The sequence below is a fragment of the Rhineura floridana genome, chromosome 1 (genome assembly GCF_030035675.1).
Source record: "Rhineura floridana isolate rRhiFlo1 chromosome 1, rRhiFlo1.hap2, whole genome shotgun sequence".
Classification (NCBI taxonomy): Eukaryota; Metazoa; Chordata; class Lepidosauria; order Squamata; family Rhineuridae; genus Rhineura; species Rhineura floridana.
Window position 1 is genome coordinate 129,345,560 of NC_084480.1, and position 14,177 is coordinate 129,359,736.

A 14,177-nucleotide genomic window follows, 5' to 3' on the forward strand; every position below is an offset into this window, starting at 1 on the left:
TTCCTATTTAAGACAGTATTCAATGTGTATTCAGCATTCTAGGTTTGACTAGCACTTGAAATGAACTGTGAGTGCATTCTGTCATGATTTCTCTCTAAGGTACATGGGTTTTACGGAGATATGAAGGGGATCCTTGTCAGATAAATTAGTTTGTAAAGGATTTTTTGTAGGGAATTTGGAAAACAAACAAACCAAGAAACCATACCTGCTAGTTTAAAGAATGATTCACTATGATGTTAAATTTTGTTTGACTTGTTTCTTTTAGGAACAGATTACCTTCACAAGTCTGGCTCCTAGAGCGATATCCTTCCTTGCATACACAGTCTTCGACAGACGTACTTCCTGGTAGAGAGGTGTGATTCTCATCAGGACATGAGATGCAGGTGCTTATTCCACCTGGAGAACCTTCAGGCTTGTAGGTCCCTGATGGGCAGGCTAAAAAGCAAAGTAAGAAGAATAAAATTCAAGTCAGGATCAGGTTACCAAAATATGGTGCAATGCCATAGTTCACCAACCCTTTATCCACAGTCTATAGCATTGGGAAAGCTGACTTTTAGACCTCCAGATGTTGCTGGACTCCAATTCACATCATCCTTGACTACTGCTGATGCTGTGAGGGGCTGATGGGAGTTGAAGTCCAGCAACATCTGGAAGGCCACAGGTTAGCCTCCCTTGCTATAGCATTATGTTTATGATGCACTTCAGCAAAAATACAGCCTTTCAAGTGAAACCTTACTAAAATGTGTGCTTCGTATGTTCATGTTACGGTAATCTTTCGGTGCTCCTGTCTTCTACTTACCAAAGTGGAGGGCAAGATATCTTAAGCATACAGCTTTATTTTTCTACTTGATTCTGTCATCTGGCCAGGTTTCTTACCTGCTACATCCACAAAGTGCTGCCCTTATCCTTTTCTCAGTAACATTTGTATAAACTGCTCCAGTGCAAAGAGATAGGCAATGTATACAGAACTCATTTAAGAAGTTAAAATACTAGAAACTACATATTAAAAATGCATTTATTCAGTGAACTTAATTACATGGGGAAATAAGCCTTACATCGAATTTTCCATACCTGATGTATGGAAGCAGAGGATTATGGGTACCTAAATCTTTGGTTCTTGTTGTGGCTGTATACAGAAGGTCAGTGTATGCAAGAAGAAAGCAATAAACTGCAAAGCTAGGGAAAAAACAAGCAAACCAGCACAATTAACTACACTGGCCTGTCTCTGTTAGTTCTCTCATCCTTGAAGTATCAACTTTCTAGGTGCAACTTCTGCCAGATGACACCAACTCCCTAACATGGTTGCCATGGTAATCTACTGATAAGAGACTGAGGATCAAAGCAATCCCTTTGGTTCTTGCTTTAGCTATACACTTGTACCAAATGTATGAATGTAAGTTTCTCTTTGTTAGGTTCTACTACTGAAACACAACAAATGCTTGCATTAGACATTGACATTCAGGGTCTGTATTAGATTTCTAGGTTTCTATGCAATTCCCCAGCGCTGTATTCAGAATAAACTTTAGATCTGCTTCTCTGCAAATTGCCTCAGAGTGAATTCCTCCACAGATGCTAATAACTAGTAAGATTAAGGAGTTCATGATCTCTTTTGCACTGCTATAGATCTTTAGAAGCCTACAAACGTGCACAGAATAAACCTGCACACTGAAAAACTTCAGGAGACCTACAGCATGGGCTGAGTTCTTTCTGGGAGTGGTGTCACCAGATCAAATCTCCACACCGAGTTGCAAGGAGGGGAGGAAGCATAACCTATTCTTCTGCTGCTCTACCAAGAAGGCTCGGTGAGTTACAAAATAAAAAGGCAACAATAACAAATAGCACTGAGCAGAGAAGTAATCTCTCTAAAAAAAAACCTTTTACACATGAAAATAAAAATCTAAACAATACACAACTATTACAATAAAAATAATAGTATCTTGTGGCCTCAATATTGACAACTTTTTACACCCTTATTTCCTATCAGAGAACAAAACAAAAATCAGTATTTTTACTTCCAGATGTCTCTATCTGATTTACACTAATTTAAAGGCAGAGGCAGCAAGCTTTCATCTAAGGAAGTTTACTTAACATGCATTAGTTACTTCTTAACACAATTCAGCTAACCCTCTTTAATGCATAATTAATGGAAGTCAGGGAAGAATGGCTCTAAATTCTAGGGCCAATTTCACTTTTTCACTGCATACCAGAAAGGAGAAACTATGGGCAGTATTCAATGCTACCCCTACTCAGAGTAGACCCATTGAAGTGAATAGCCATGACTAACTTAGGTTTATTCATTTCAATAGGCCTACTCTAAGTAGAACTCACTTTTAATACAATCATCTGATTGTAATTATTAATATAAAAATGGTAGTATTCCAGATTAATGGATCCAGAATCAAAAGGCATAAACTCCTAAACTGACCCTTAATGTTTAGGTGTTTTATAACTGACCTGTCATAGGTTTACAAAAGATTCTTGAGAACTCATAGCAAAGTATTCAAATTATGGTGCCCACATTACATTCAGAATTGGACTTGCAACAAAACATTGCCGTGGGGAACGCTCCTGTTCACCAGGACACTTCATTTCTATTCCCTCTTCCTGTTTTTCTTCCGGCATCATCCCTGCAAAAAACACTCTGTGGCCTCTGGACACACTCAGTGTTGTGTGTTTCCAGCATAGGGTTTTAGTCATATATTATATTATATTATATTATATTATATTATATTATATTATATTATATTATATTATATTATATTGCTGTAAACTAAATATCAGTGGAACTCTCCTATTTACCCTGAAGGAGGTCAGGACAAAGCACAGGCCATTCCAATACAAGCGGAAAGAAACAAAAGGCAGTAGAGACTATGGACAGGAAAGACACTCCAGTGGTGGTGACCTGCAAAGTGTGTTCAACATATGTTTTCTTGCCCAAGAATAACATGGCATACACATGCAACAACTGCAAGCTGGTGGCGCTGGTGGAAAAAAAAGAGAAGGATCTGGAACGGCAGATGGCCACAATAAGGAGTATAAGAGAAGATGAAGAGTTCTTTGATAGAGTGCTGGAACAAAAACAACAAAGAAGTACAGGAGATGGAAGAACAACAGCATGTTGAAGCAGAAGAGAAGACTGTTGTGGACAGAAACAATGAAGCAGAGGAAATTCCATGGAAAAGGGTGACAGGAGAAGAACAGCGAGAAGACACCCTTCAGCAGTGGAACTACAGAACCACTTCCAGGCACTTGAGGATGAGACTAGAGGACAGTCTGCAGGGGAAGAATTACAGGAGACCCCACGTGACAGCAAGCGAGAGGCTGAAGCTCAGTCAACCAGAAGTAATGAAACCATGCCCTACAACAAGAAGAAGAGCAGTAGTCATGGGAGACTTCCTACTGTGTGGAATTGAAACCCAAGTATGATGAGAAGATCCATGGACGTGCCAAGTGTGCTGCCTCCCTGAAGGATAGATTAAAGATGTGATGAAAAGGTTGCCATCATTCATAAAGCCTACTGACAGATATCCCGTTCTTCTCATCCATGTGGGAACGAACGATACTGCTAAGCAGAGCGACAAAGAAATCACGTCAGACTTTGAAGCACTCTGAAGGAAACTCAAGGACTTTGGGGCACAGATAATTTTCTCGTCCACCTTTCTGGTACTTAGGAGAGGAGTGGAAAGGGAAAGAAAAATACTCCGGATGAATCACTGGCTACGAAATTGGTGCCCATGAGAGAGATTTGTATTCTGGGACCATGAGCTATGCTTTCTGGAAGATGGACTGCTGGCAAGTGATGGGTTGCACCTCACAAGGATTGGGAAGAATGTGTTTGGCCACAGCATGGAGAGATTCATCAGGAGAGCTTTAAACTGAATCCTAAGGGGGAGGGAGGCGTAAACTTGGCTGTAACAACTAACAAAGGCTTGTGCACAGTAAGAGGAACTGAGGGGAAGGCTCTAATGGGGCCCAGTAATAGTCTTCATAAAAATGTAGGAAGAAAGCTAGGCTGTAAATCACATGGTCTTTAATATCCCTTTACTAATGCCCAGAGTATGGGAAACAAACAAGACGAACATGAACTCTTAATACAGGAGAGTAAATACAACTTGATAAGTATAACTGAAATTTGGCGGGATGAGTCCCGTAACTGGAGTACAGCAATTGAAGGACATAACTTGTTCAAAAAGAACAGAAAGAATAGAAAGGGAGGCAGAGCCACTCTATATGTTAAAAATATATATCCCTGCACAGAAACACAGGAGGATGACCTTGGTAGCTCCACTGAGAGTATCTGGATTACAATAAATGGGGCAAGGAATAAAAGGAACATGGTAGTTGGAGTCTACTACAGACCACCCAATCAAGGAGAAGATGAGGATGAAACCTTTGCAAAGCAAATTGCCAATGTTTCCAGGAGGCATGATGTAGTAGTAATGAGGGACTTCAATTACAGCGATATCTGTTGGGAGACAAATTCTGCCAAACACAGCCCATCCAAGAAATTCTTGACTTGTGTTGGAGATAACTTCCTCCTACAGAAAGTGGAGGAAGCAACTAGAGGATCAGCTATCCTTGACTTGATTCTAGCCAATAGATATGACTTGGTGGATGAAGTGGCAGTTACAGGAACTCTGTGAGAAAGTGACCACGCTATACAGTACTTGAGTTCTTGAGTGCATGAGTGGTTCATTTATGGAATTATGGCCTATATGCCTGCTGACAAGTTCCTTGAAATCACTTGGTGGTTTGTTTTCTTTGAAACTGAACCTGGTTCCTTCCCCCAGCACCCCTTTTACAAGACAGATAAAGGAACACTCATCCCAAGTACAGTCAATGGGGTCAATGAGAGGACATGGAAGAATTGTAAAAGTATATTTATACTCCCTTGATAACTGCTTTTGTAAACTCTCAATGTTATTTTAAGCAACCACACACTATTACTTAGCTTTCTGTTTCTCTTTGGAGGTTTCAGGAACAAAAAGCAATTCAAAGCCACATTGAACTATAGCACTAAATCAGAAAGTGAAAAATTCTACATAACATAGTGTCTTCAATAAAATTAGAAATTAGAAAATGGTAAAGTGGACCAATATTCTGTAATATTTGGCTTTGAAGCAAATACACATTTCAAGCAGCTGGACTGTACAAAGAAGCCTGACTTCATGCTTCAGTTGTACTTCTGTAAATAGGAGGCATAACCTTGGGAAAAAAGTCCAGCAATTCTAACTTTTTAGCATTTTCATGTTTACATTTCAATTCCAAGTTGTCGTACATGAACGTGAACTTAGAATGTGACACAATGTATTTGTGGCATGTTGATACAGAGTCAGCGATTGCCAACGAACAGTGAATGCCATGAACTGGTCCAGGTATACAAGCTATTTCTTGAAATGTGAAAACACAACTCTGTGAGCCAAACGTGTACCATATTCACTGGCTTCTGGTAGCCCACTTCACTCCTCCCTGGTGCTAGCAGGAAAAACAAACTAGGAAGTCTTGGCTTCCTGTTATGTCTGCACCAAGGATCATTCTTTCTTGTTTCCTAACAAGCTACAATTGCTAGTTAACCTTAAGTTGTGGTTTGTTATGAGTTTACAGATTGTGGCTTATTCGGGAGTAACAAACCCCAGTCCCTGGTTTGAACATAACAGGAAGCCAAGCCTTCTTGGTTTATCCTGCTCATGCCAAGGGAAATGCAAAGTGGGAGCAACTAGGTGACCATTCACCAGGCATGGTTATGTGTGACTGCGAATACAGCCCATGAGTCCCAGGTTTTGACTTCAGTTTTGCATTGCTTTTGGCAGGGGTGCCACCACCTCTATTTCTATCCCAGCATTTTTAACCACATGCAATTATTTCTCAGGAGATCTCATGTTTTAACCAGCTGTTGCAATAAAGAATTGTGGACCAATTTTCTAGGTATGCACACAAAAAGTACAAATGCATTGCCATAAAGAAAGGGTGTCTGTTTTTACCTGTGTTGATGATATTGCCATAGTTATTATGGGGTATAAAAAGTAACTACAATAAATTGTATTAAAATATTTTGTTATTTTGCCCATGAATCCTGAATATATCCAAAGAATCTAAGAAGAGGTACCTAAACCTTGCTGAGACTCCTCTTTTCACTGAAATATTTGACCCCCTCCCCTTCAAATGCTTCTAAAAACCGGTTGCCGGAAGCCTCAGGAGGGGAGAGTGTTCTTGCACTCAGGTCCTGCTTGTGGGCTTCCCCCAGGCACCTGGTTGGCCTCTGTGAGAACAGGATGCTGGACTAGATGGGCCACTGGCCTGATCCAGCAGGCTCTTCTTATGTTCTTATGTTCTTAAATGACATGTGCATGACTTTTGGCTTTAAAAGGCTTCCGTTTTCATTCTGAAAAGGGGTATTTCTTATACTACATATGAAAAGGGAGTAATTCAATAAAGAAAACTTTGATACATTCTTAATATTGCAAGTGATCTCCAGAACATCTTACAAATGTTTTTGAAAAAATCTTTTTTTAAAAATTGGGGAAAGCAAGCCTTTGTTGTTTTTGTATCCTATCAGTCCCCACTCTATAGATGGCATGAACAGAATAAAGCACAGGATAAAACAGAATAAATAATGATGAAGGAATGATCAGAGAGAAGGTTACTAGGATTGCAGAACTATGCAACTCGTGAATCTAGTTAAATATTTAATATATACATATTGTACAGCACTTCAAATGAAACATCTAACATGTCTGTAGGGATCAGGAAAATGCTAAATCCCAGCATGTACTATAACTCTTGCACACTTCCCATTACAATCAACAGATGCTCTGCATTTATTTCAGACACTGCTATTTTTTATTGTTAAGAAACTGTGTGCAGCAATAACGTTACTGTATTATGAAACTACAAACTACATACAGGGCTCAAATTTGGCTTTATACCTATTATATTAGAGAGATTACATTGCTTTGCAGCATTCTACAGAAGGCCTAGTCAGACTGAATGTTCAAATTACAAAGTCCAAAGCCACTCTGAGGGCCTATTGCAACCTTCTCAACCTGATGACCTCAAGGTCATGTTGGACTACAACTCCAAGCATCCCTGACCATTGGCCATTCTGGCTGGGGCTGACGGCAGCTGCAGTCCAAAATGTCTGGAGAGCAATAGGTAGGCCTGTTGGGTCATAGGGTAGAATAAAATACAATTATTATTCACTTATAAGTAGTTTCAACATAATGTGTCATGAACATTATGTCCATGCCAGAGTTTGGAAAAGTTACTTTTTTGAACTACAACTCCCATCAGCCCCAGCCAGCATGGCCACTGGATTGGGCTGATGGGAGTTGTAGTTCAAAAAAGTAACTTTTCCAAGCTCTGGCATGCTGAGGCTGCCTCTAGTGTTCCAGCTCGGGACTTCATGGTCTCAAGCTGTCCTGGCCCAACACATACGGCAGGGCACACCCTCGACTTGGTTTTTGCTCCAGATGGAGGAAGGGGTGGTCTGGAGATAGGGAGGGTGGTCAGACCACTTCCTGGTGAAGTTTAAACTTATGCCTCCGATCCTTCCCTGCAGGGGTGGTGGACAGATTAAGATGGTCTGCCCCCAGAGCCTAATGGAATCCACAGGATTCCTGAATGCCCCGGGGGAGTTCCCAGTAGATAGAACAGGTGACCCTTTTGAAGCCCTTGTCACACTGTGGAACAGTGAGGTGGGTCGGGCTCTTGACACGGTTGCCCCCGAGCACCCTCTCTGGCATTGTGGAGCCCGGTTTGCACCTTGGTACACCAGTGAGCTAAGGGCAATGAAGCAACTGGCTAGAGTGCAAGTGGCGAAAGATGTGCTGTGAGGCTGATCGGGCACAAGTAAAACATCATAACCATGCTACTGTGTGGTGGTGAGGGCGACGAAGAAGGCCCACTTCTCTGCCTCCATCGCATCCTCAAGTAACCATCCAGTGGAGCTTTTTGGTATTGTCAGGAGTCTGTTGACATCAACTCCAGGAAATGGAGTTTTACACCCTTCAGAGGCACACTGTGAATTGTTTGCAAGGCACTTTGAGGGTAAAGTTGCTCACCTCCGTAGCAGTCTTGATGCCCCCTCCATATCTACTGTAGTCCCCAATGAGGTGCCCAGTGCAACGTCTGCTGCAATTTCTTGGGAAAGGTTTCAGTTGATGCAGCCTGATGACATAGACAAGGTGCTTGCGATGATGTGGCCAGCATCATGTCCTCTAGAACCCTTGCCCTTCTTGGCTTATAAAGCTTGCAAAGGGGGGTTGACCGAGTGGATTCAGAGTGTGGTCAATGCATCATTGCAGGAGGAAGTGGTTCCAGCCACTTGAAAGAGGCAGTGATCTGACCACTCCTGAAAAAGCCCATCCTGGACCCATTGGTTTGTGACAACTACCGACTGGTTCAAATACCCCCTTTTTTGGGAAGGTGATGGAGAGAGTTGTGGCACAGCAATTGCAAGTACTCTTGGATGAAACAGATTATCTTAATCCATCCCAGTCTGGGTTCAGGCCTGGTTATGGGACTGAATTGGCCTTGGTTGCACTGATGGATGACCTTTATCAGAAGAAGGACAGGAGGAGTGCGACCCTATTATTCATACCTGATTTCTCAGCGGCTTTTGATACCATTGACCATGCTATCCTTCAGGGCTGACTTGGTGAGATGGGTATTGGAGACACTGGTCGCTTTCAGAGAATAGCATTGGTGATTGTCTTTCAGCCCCCTGACAGTTGTGCTGTGGAGTGCCACAGGGTACCATCTTGTCCCCCATGCTGTTTAACATCTATATAAAGCCCTTCGGGTGGTCATCAGGAGATTTGGGGCAAGGTGTCAGCAGTATGGTCTATTTCTCTATAACATCTGAATCGGGAGAGGCCGTGCAAGCCCTAGACTGCTGCCTCGACTTGGTGGTGGGCTGGATGAGGGCCAATAAACTGAGTCTGAATCCTAGCAACACAGAGGCGCTGTGGGTTGGTGGTTCCCAAGTTTGGATAATAGTTGCCTGCTTTGGATATGGTCATACTCCCTCTAAAAGAGCAGATCCATAGTCTGGGGTTGCTCTTAGATCCATCTTTGTCGATAGAGGCCCAGGTGACCTTCATGGCTAGGAGTGCCTTTTACCAGCTTCGGCTGGTAAGATAGCTGCAGCCGTTTCTGGACTGGGATAGCCTGACCACTGTTGTCCACGCACTGGTAACCGCCAAGCTGGATTACTGTAATGTGCTCTATGTGGGGCTGCCCTTGAGGTTGGTCCGGAAGTTGCAACTGGTGCATAATGCGGCGGCAGGGTATCACCAACATGTCACCCTGCTGCTGAAAGAATTGCACTGGCTGCCCATTTGCTACTGGGCCAAGTTCAAGGTTCTAGTTTTGGTGTACAAAGCCCTATACAGTTTGGGACCAGGATACCTGAAAGACCATCTTACCCCTTATATACCCAGTCGATCACTGCTCTCTGCAGGTGAGGGCCTGCTGCAGATACCATCTTATCAGGAGGTCCGTTCTGCACAACATAGGAAACGGATCTTTAGTGTGGTGGCACCTACCCTGTGGAATTCCCTCCCCTTAAATATTAGGCAGGCACCATCTCTGTTATCTTTTCGGCACCTATTGAAGACTTTCCTCTTTCAACAAGCCTTTTAAGTTAAGACTTATCCCAGTCTGCGTCTGTGTTGGAAATGCTTTTAATATGTTTAACTTCCCCCCCCCAAACAATGTTTTTTTAACCCTTTTTATTTAAGATGTTTTTAAAGCTTTTTTAAAGAATGTTTTTAAAGTTTTTTTGTTTTAATGTATTTTAAGGTCTGTTTTTATGATGTTTTAAAGTATTTTTAGTGGTTTTGTTTGCCGCCCTGGGCTCCTGCTGGGAGGAAGGGCGGGATATAAATTAAATAATAAATAAATAAATAAATAACATTATTTATTATGCAGCTCAATTTCTGCATACCCATTTTGTTCAGTGCTTACCTCAGAGTAAAAGAAAAAATATATAACTCTAGGTGTTAAAATATAAATTGTAAATCATTAAGATAAAAGTTGAAAAAACAATCCTTTTACTATAACTATGCAAAAGTGGCAGCTAGTTATAGATAGAAGCAGGGATGGTGCCAGAGGGTGGCTAGGTCAGGCCTTGGCTGAGGGCCCCTCCTTAAGATGAGAGGATAGCACTCCTGCTGTTGATCACGGAGAGGGAGCTCCCAGGCAACCCTTCCAATACAGTCAGTACGGGCTTCAATAAGCCTGCTCGCATGCCTCACCTACCTCTCCCGTTCCTGTGAATTATGTAAGCATGTGTGCACATGCCTGCCAGCAACCAAGATGGCAGCAGGGGAAGCCTCTGCTTCCATCTTGGTTGATGGCAGGCATTTGTTGTTATATGGCTTCAAGTCGATTACGACTTATAGCGACCCTATGAATCAGTTACCTCCATTAGCATCTCTTATAAAGCACCCTGTTCAGATCTTGTAAGTTCAGGTCTGTGGCTTCCTTTATGGAATCAATCTATCTCTTTTGGTCTTCCTCTTTTTCTGCTCCCTTCTGTTTTTCCCAACACTATTGTCTTTTCTAGGGAATCATGCCTTCCCATTATGTGTCCAAAGGATGATAACCTCAGTTTCATCATTTTAGCTTCTGGTGATAGTTCTGGTTTAATTTGTTCTAACACCCAATTATTTGTCTTTTTCGCAGTCCATGATATGTGCAAAGCTGTCATCCAACAAATGAGTTGATATTTCTCCTATCCGCTTTTTTCACTGTCTAACTTTCACATCCATGCATAGATATCGGGAATACCATGATCTGAATGATCCTAACTTTAGTGTTCAGTGATACATCTTTGCATCTGAGGATCTTTTCTAGTTCTCTCATAGCTGCCCTCCCCAGTCCTAGCCTTCCTCTGATTTCTTGACTATTGTCTCCATTTTGGTTAATGACTGTGCCAAGGTATTGATAATCCTTGACAAGCTCAATGTTCTCGTTGTCGATTTTGAAGTTACATAAATCTTCTGTTGTCATTACTTTAGTCTTCTTGACGTTCAGCTGTAGTCCTGCTTTTGTGCTTTCCTCTTTAACTTTCAACAGCATTCGTTTCAAATCATTACTGGTTTCTGCTAGTAGTATGGTATCATCTGCATATCTTAAATTATTGATATTTCTCCCTCCAATTTTCACGCCTCCTTCGTCTTGGTCCAATCCTGCTTGGTCCAATCCTGGCTTCCCCCAGGCGCCTGGTTGGCCACTGTGAGAACAGGATGCTGGACTAGATGGGCCACTGGCCTGATCCAGCAGGCACTTCTTATGTTCTTATGCTTTCCGTATGATATGTTCTGCATATAGATTAAACAAATAGGGTGATAAAATGCACCCCTGTCTCACACCCTTTCCGACTGGGAACCAATCGGTTTCTCCATATGCTGTCCTTACAGTAGCCTCTTGTCCAGAGTATAGATTGTGCATCAGGACAATCAGTTGCTGTAGCACCCCTATTTCTTTTAAAGCATTCCATAGTTTTTCATGATCTACACAGTCAAAGGCTTTGCTGTAATCTATACAGCACAGGGTGATTTCCTTCTGAAATTCCTTGGTTCGTTCCATTATCCGACATGTTTGCGATATGATCTCTGGTACCTCTTCCCTTTCTAAATCCAGCCTGGACATCTGGCACTTTATTTGAATCACCATAACATGGCTACTATGTAATTTCATTGAAACTGAAAAGGCTAAAACTATGGGAGATTGAACTAACATTTCACAAAACTGGCATCCCTTATTTTCAAGCATTAGGCTTACTAGAAGCAAATGAGTGCTTCCACAGAAATAGATTTGGGGATTATTAGTGCTGTGAATCAGAGATAGATCACCCACAATCCATACTTTCAGAGGTACAATGCCCATTTGACTGGTGGTAATCAAGAGACCACCGTATCAGTACAGCTGACAAAATTATCACTGCATTAAAACAACTTTTAATCTCTGAGGTCCTTCCCATTGCATTTCCTGTTGAATCTTTACTGTCACTGATCTAAATGACATATTCCCTAATCAGTTCAAGAGTGTAGGCCCAATTTTGTAGGTCAGTTACGCAGCTAGTTCTCTCCAAGTCTCAATGAGTAGATTTTCAAAAAGTTTGGAAAATATTTTGCTTCTGAATTTCACATTTTCCAAATTGTTTATTTAAATGAAGGGGGGAAAGTGTTGCAATTTTCTATTTAGAAGAAGCATTGGTTTGAGAAATTTATGGATGTGCTTTCCCATTTTATGCTAGCTTTAACTGTGAACTTTTAGAGGAAATTATAAAATTAGAACGGCATGTTCATATACAGACATATAGACAAGGACTGGGAAAGAAAAATAAAACTGCATTCTTTCATAATACATTAAAAACAAAAGGAGTAAGCATCCCTTTATGTTCTATGTATTCTATTGCCTGAACATGTGTGCCTCAGCTCTGTCAAGTTAACTTAAACCATCTGACCCATGGCTGATAAGTAAATAAACATTTTAAATGGCACATGTTCTCCAGCATTATGTCAGCTGTTTCATGCACTGTGTGTCTCTAGTGACTGGGAATGCTGGTTCAAAGCAATATAAATATTTTTGTTGAGGAGCACAATTATGCAATCAAGGAAATCCTAGAGAAGCTAGACATTTCACAGCACAGCTTACTGTGCCTGTCATATTTTCATTTTGAATAATTTCATTTTGACTACATCTAATAAATAAATAATTCACCTAGGCAAATGTTAAAACTTACATTTTCAAACACTCATAAAGTAACTCAACATTATTTGCAACTGCTTTTTACAATTTCTATACAATTCTTGTTTTTCAGTATGTCTTCCAACAGATAAAAAGAAGAAAAGTTCCAAGAACAGAGGATTACATGCAAATTGATGTTTTTACTTGAATGAAGCAAAACTACACCACAAGCCAGTGGCAGAGCATCTGCCTTACAATGCAGCAGGTCCCAGGTTCAATCCCTGCCATCTCCAGGTAGGGCTGGGAGAGACCTCTGTCTGAAATCCTGAAGAGCTGCTGCCAGGCAGTGTAGACAATACTGAGCTAGACAGACCAATGATCTGAATAAGTACAAGGCAGTTTCCTATGTTCCACTGGTGCCTCTTTGTGCAAATCAGGTTCCTATTCAAATCCTGAAAGTCTGATTGTGCGATCTATTGCAATGCTTAAAGCTTCCAGCACAACTGCAAGGGATCCTAAGCGCTGCGAGTCATCCCATAACTATGGTTGCTTCCACACTAGCTCTTTCTCTGGAATTGCCATCTTGGTTCACTCCCTATTTATGGAGCAGCCACATGCTACCATCGTTAGCCTATTTCATTCCCAGTGTTTTCTGAAAAGTCCTCCTGTGGCAACTTTGTGTGTAATTAGTACAACTGCAAGAACTGCTAAGGTTTTTCAGAGCTCCTGTGCCTTTACATTGAAAAAATGAAGATACCAGAAATAAAAGCCCTCCCTCCATGGGAAGATAAACTCACACTGGGGCAATTCAGAGTGGCTTATTCATGGGGCAAATCAGAGGCCATTAACCACTGAGGCTGCCATCTTAAACCCCACTGATCTGGGGATAAGCCCCACTGAATTCAATAGAACTTACTTCTGAGTAGACATGGTTAGGACTGCACTATAATCCCCTAGCCTGGATCAACAGGAAGTAGTAGGTTCAACTCGAAAACAGGAGGCTTTCAATTACATTAGAAAAGCCCTTGGCTGACTTCCGGGAAGGGTGACTTCGCTTGTGCCTGCTTTTGGGACGGGCTCCCGCCTCAAAAGAAGCTTATTCAGATATAAATCAGTCAGAACATTTTTTTTTTGACTGATGAAATTTCTCCCGGGCAGGGAGAAACGTAGAGATCAACCTCAAAAGCCTGTTTTTGTTGGGAGGACTGGATTTCATTAATTTATGAGATAAGGTCCAGCCAACAATGCCGGACGGACTTCCTAACAAGCTCTATCTGCTTAAGCGATACGTTTATCTTTTCTTTAAAGAGAGAACGGACTAACAGGCAAGCACCCTTCTTTCTATTATTTTTTTTACTTGGTTTAAATTGTTGCAGCAAAAGGAGATTTGTCAGATTGATCGGCTTTGGACAACTTCTGGGTGAGATATAGCTCTTCTCTGTTATTCACGAAATTAACAGCTTATCTCTGTTTCTGTCGCA

General features: G+C 41.6%; 1 protein-coding gene across 2 annotated transcripts in view; it reads right to left on the bottom strand.

The window, feature by feature from the left end:
* The window catches only part of SVEP1 (sushi, von Willebrand factor type A, EGF and pentraxin domain containing 1), a 187,626-nt gene that overhangs the window by 123,253 nt on the left and 50,196 nt on the right, over window positions 1-14,177 (bottom strand). For both annotated transcript variants that reach the window (XM_061631879.1, XM_061631871.1), the window contains exon 4: window positions 277-435. In XM_061631879.1, the coding sequence (XP_061487863.1) occupies window positions 277-435 (159 nt within the window). The remainder of the gene's footprint in view (window positions 1-276; window positions 436-14,177) is intronic.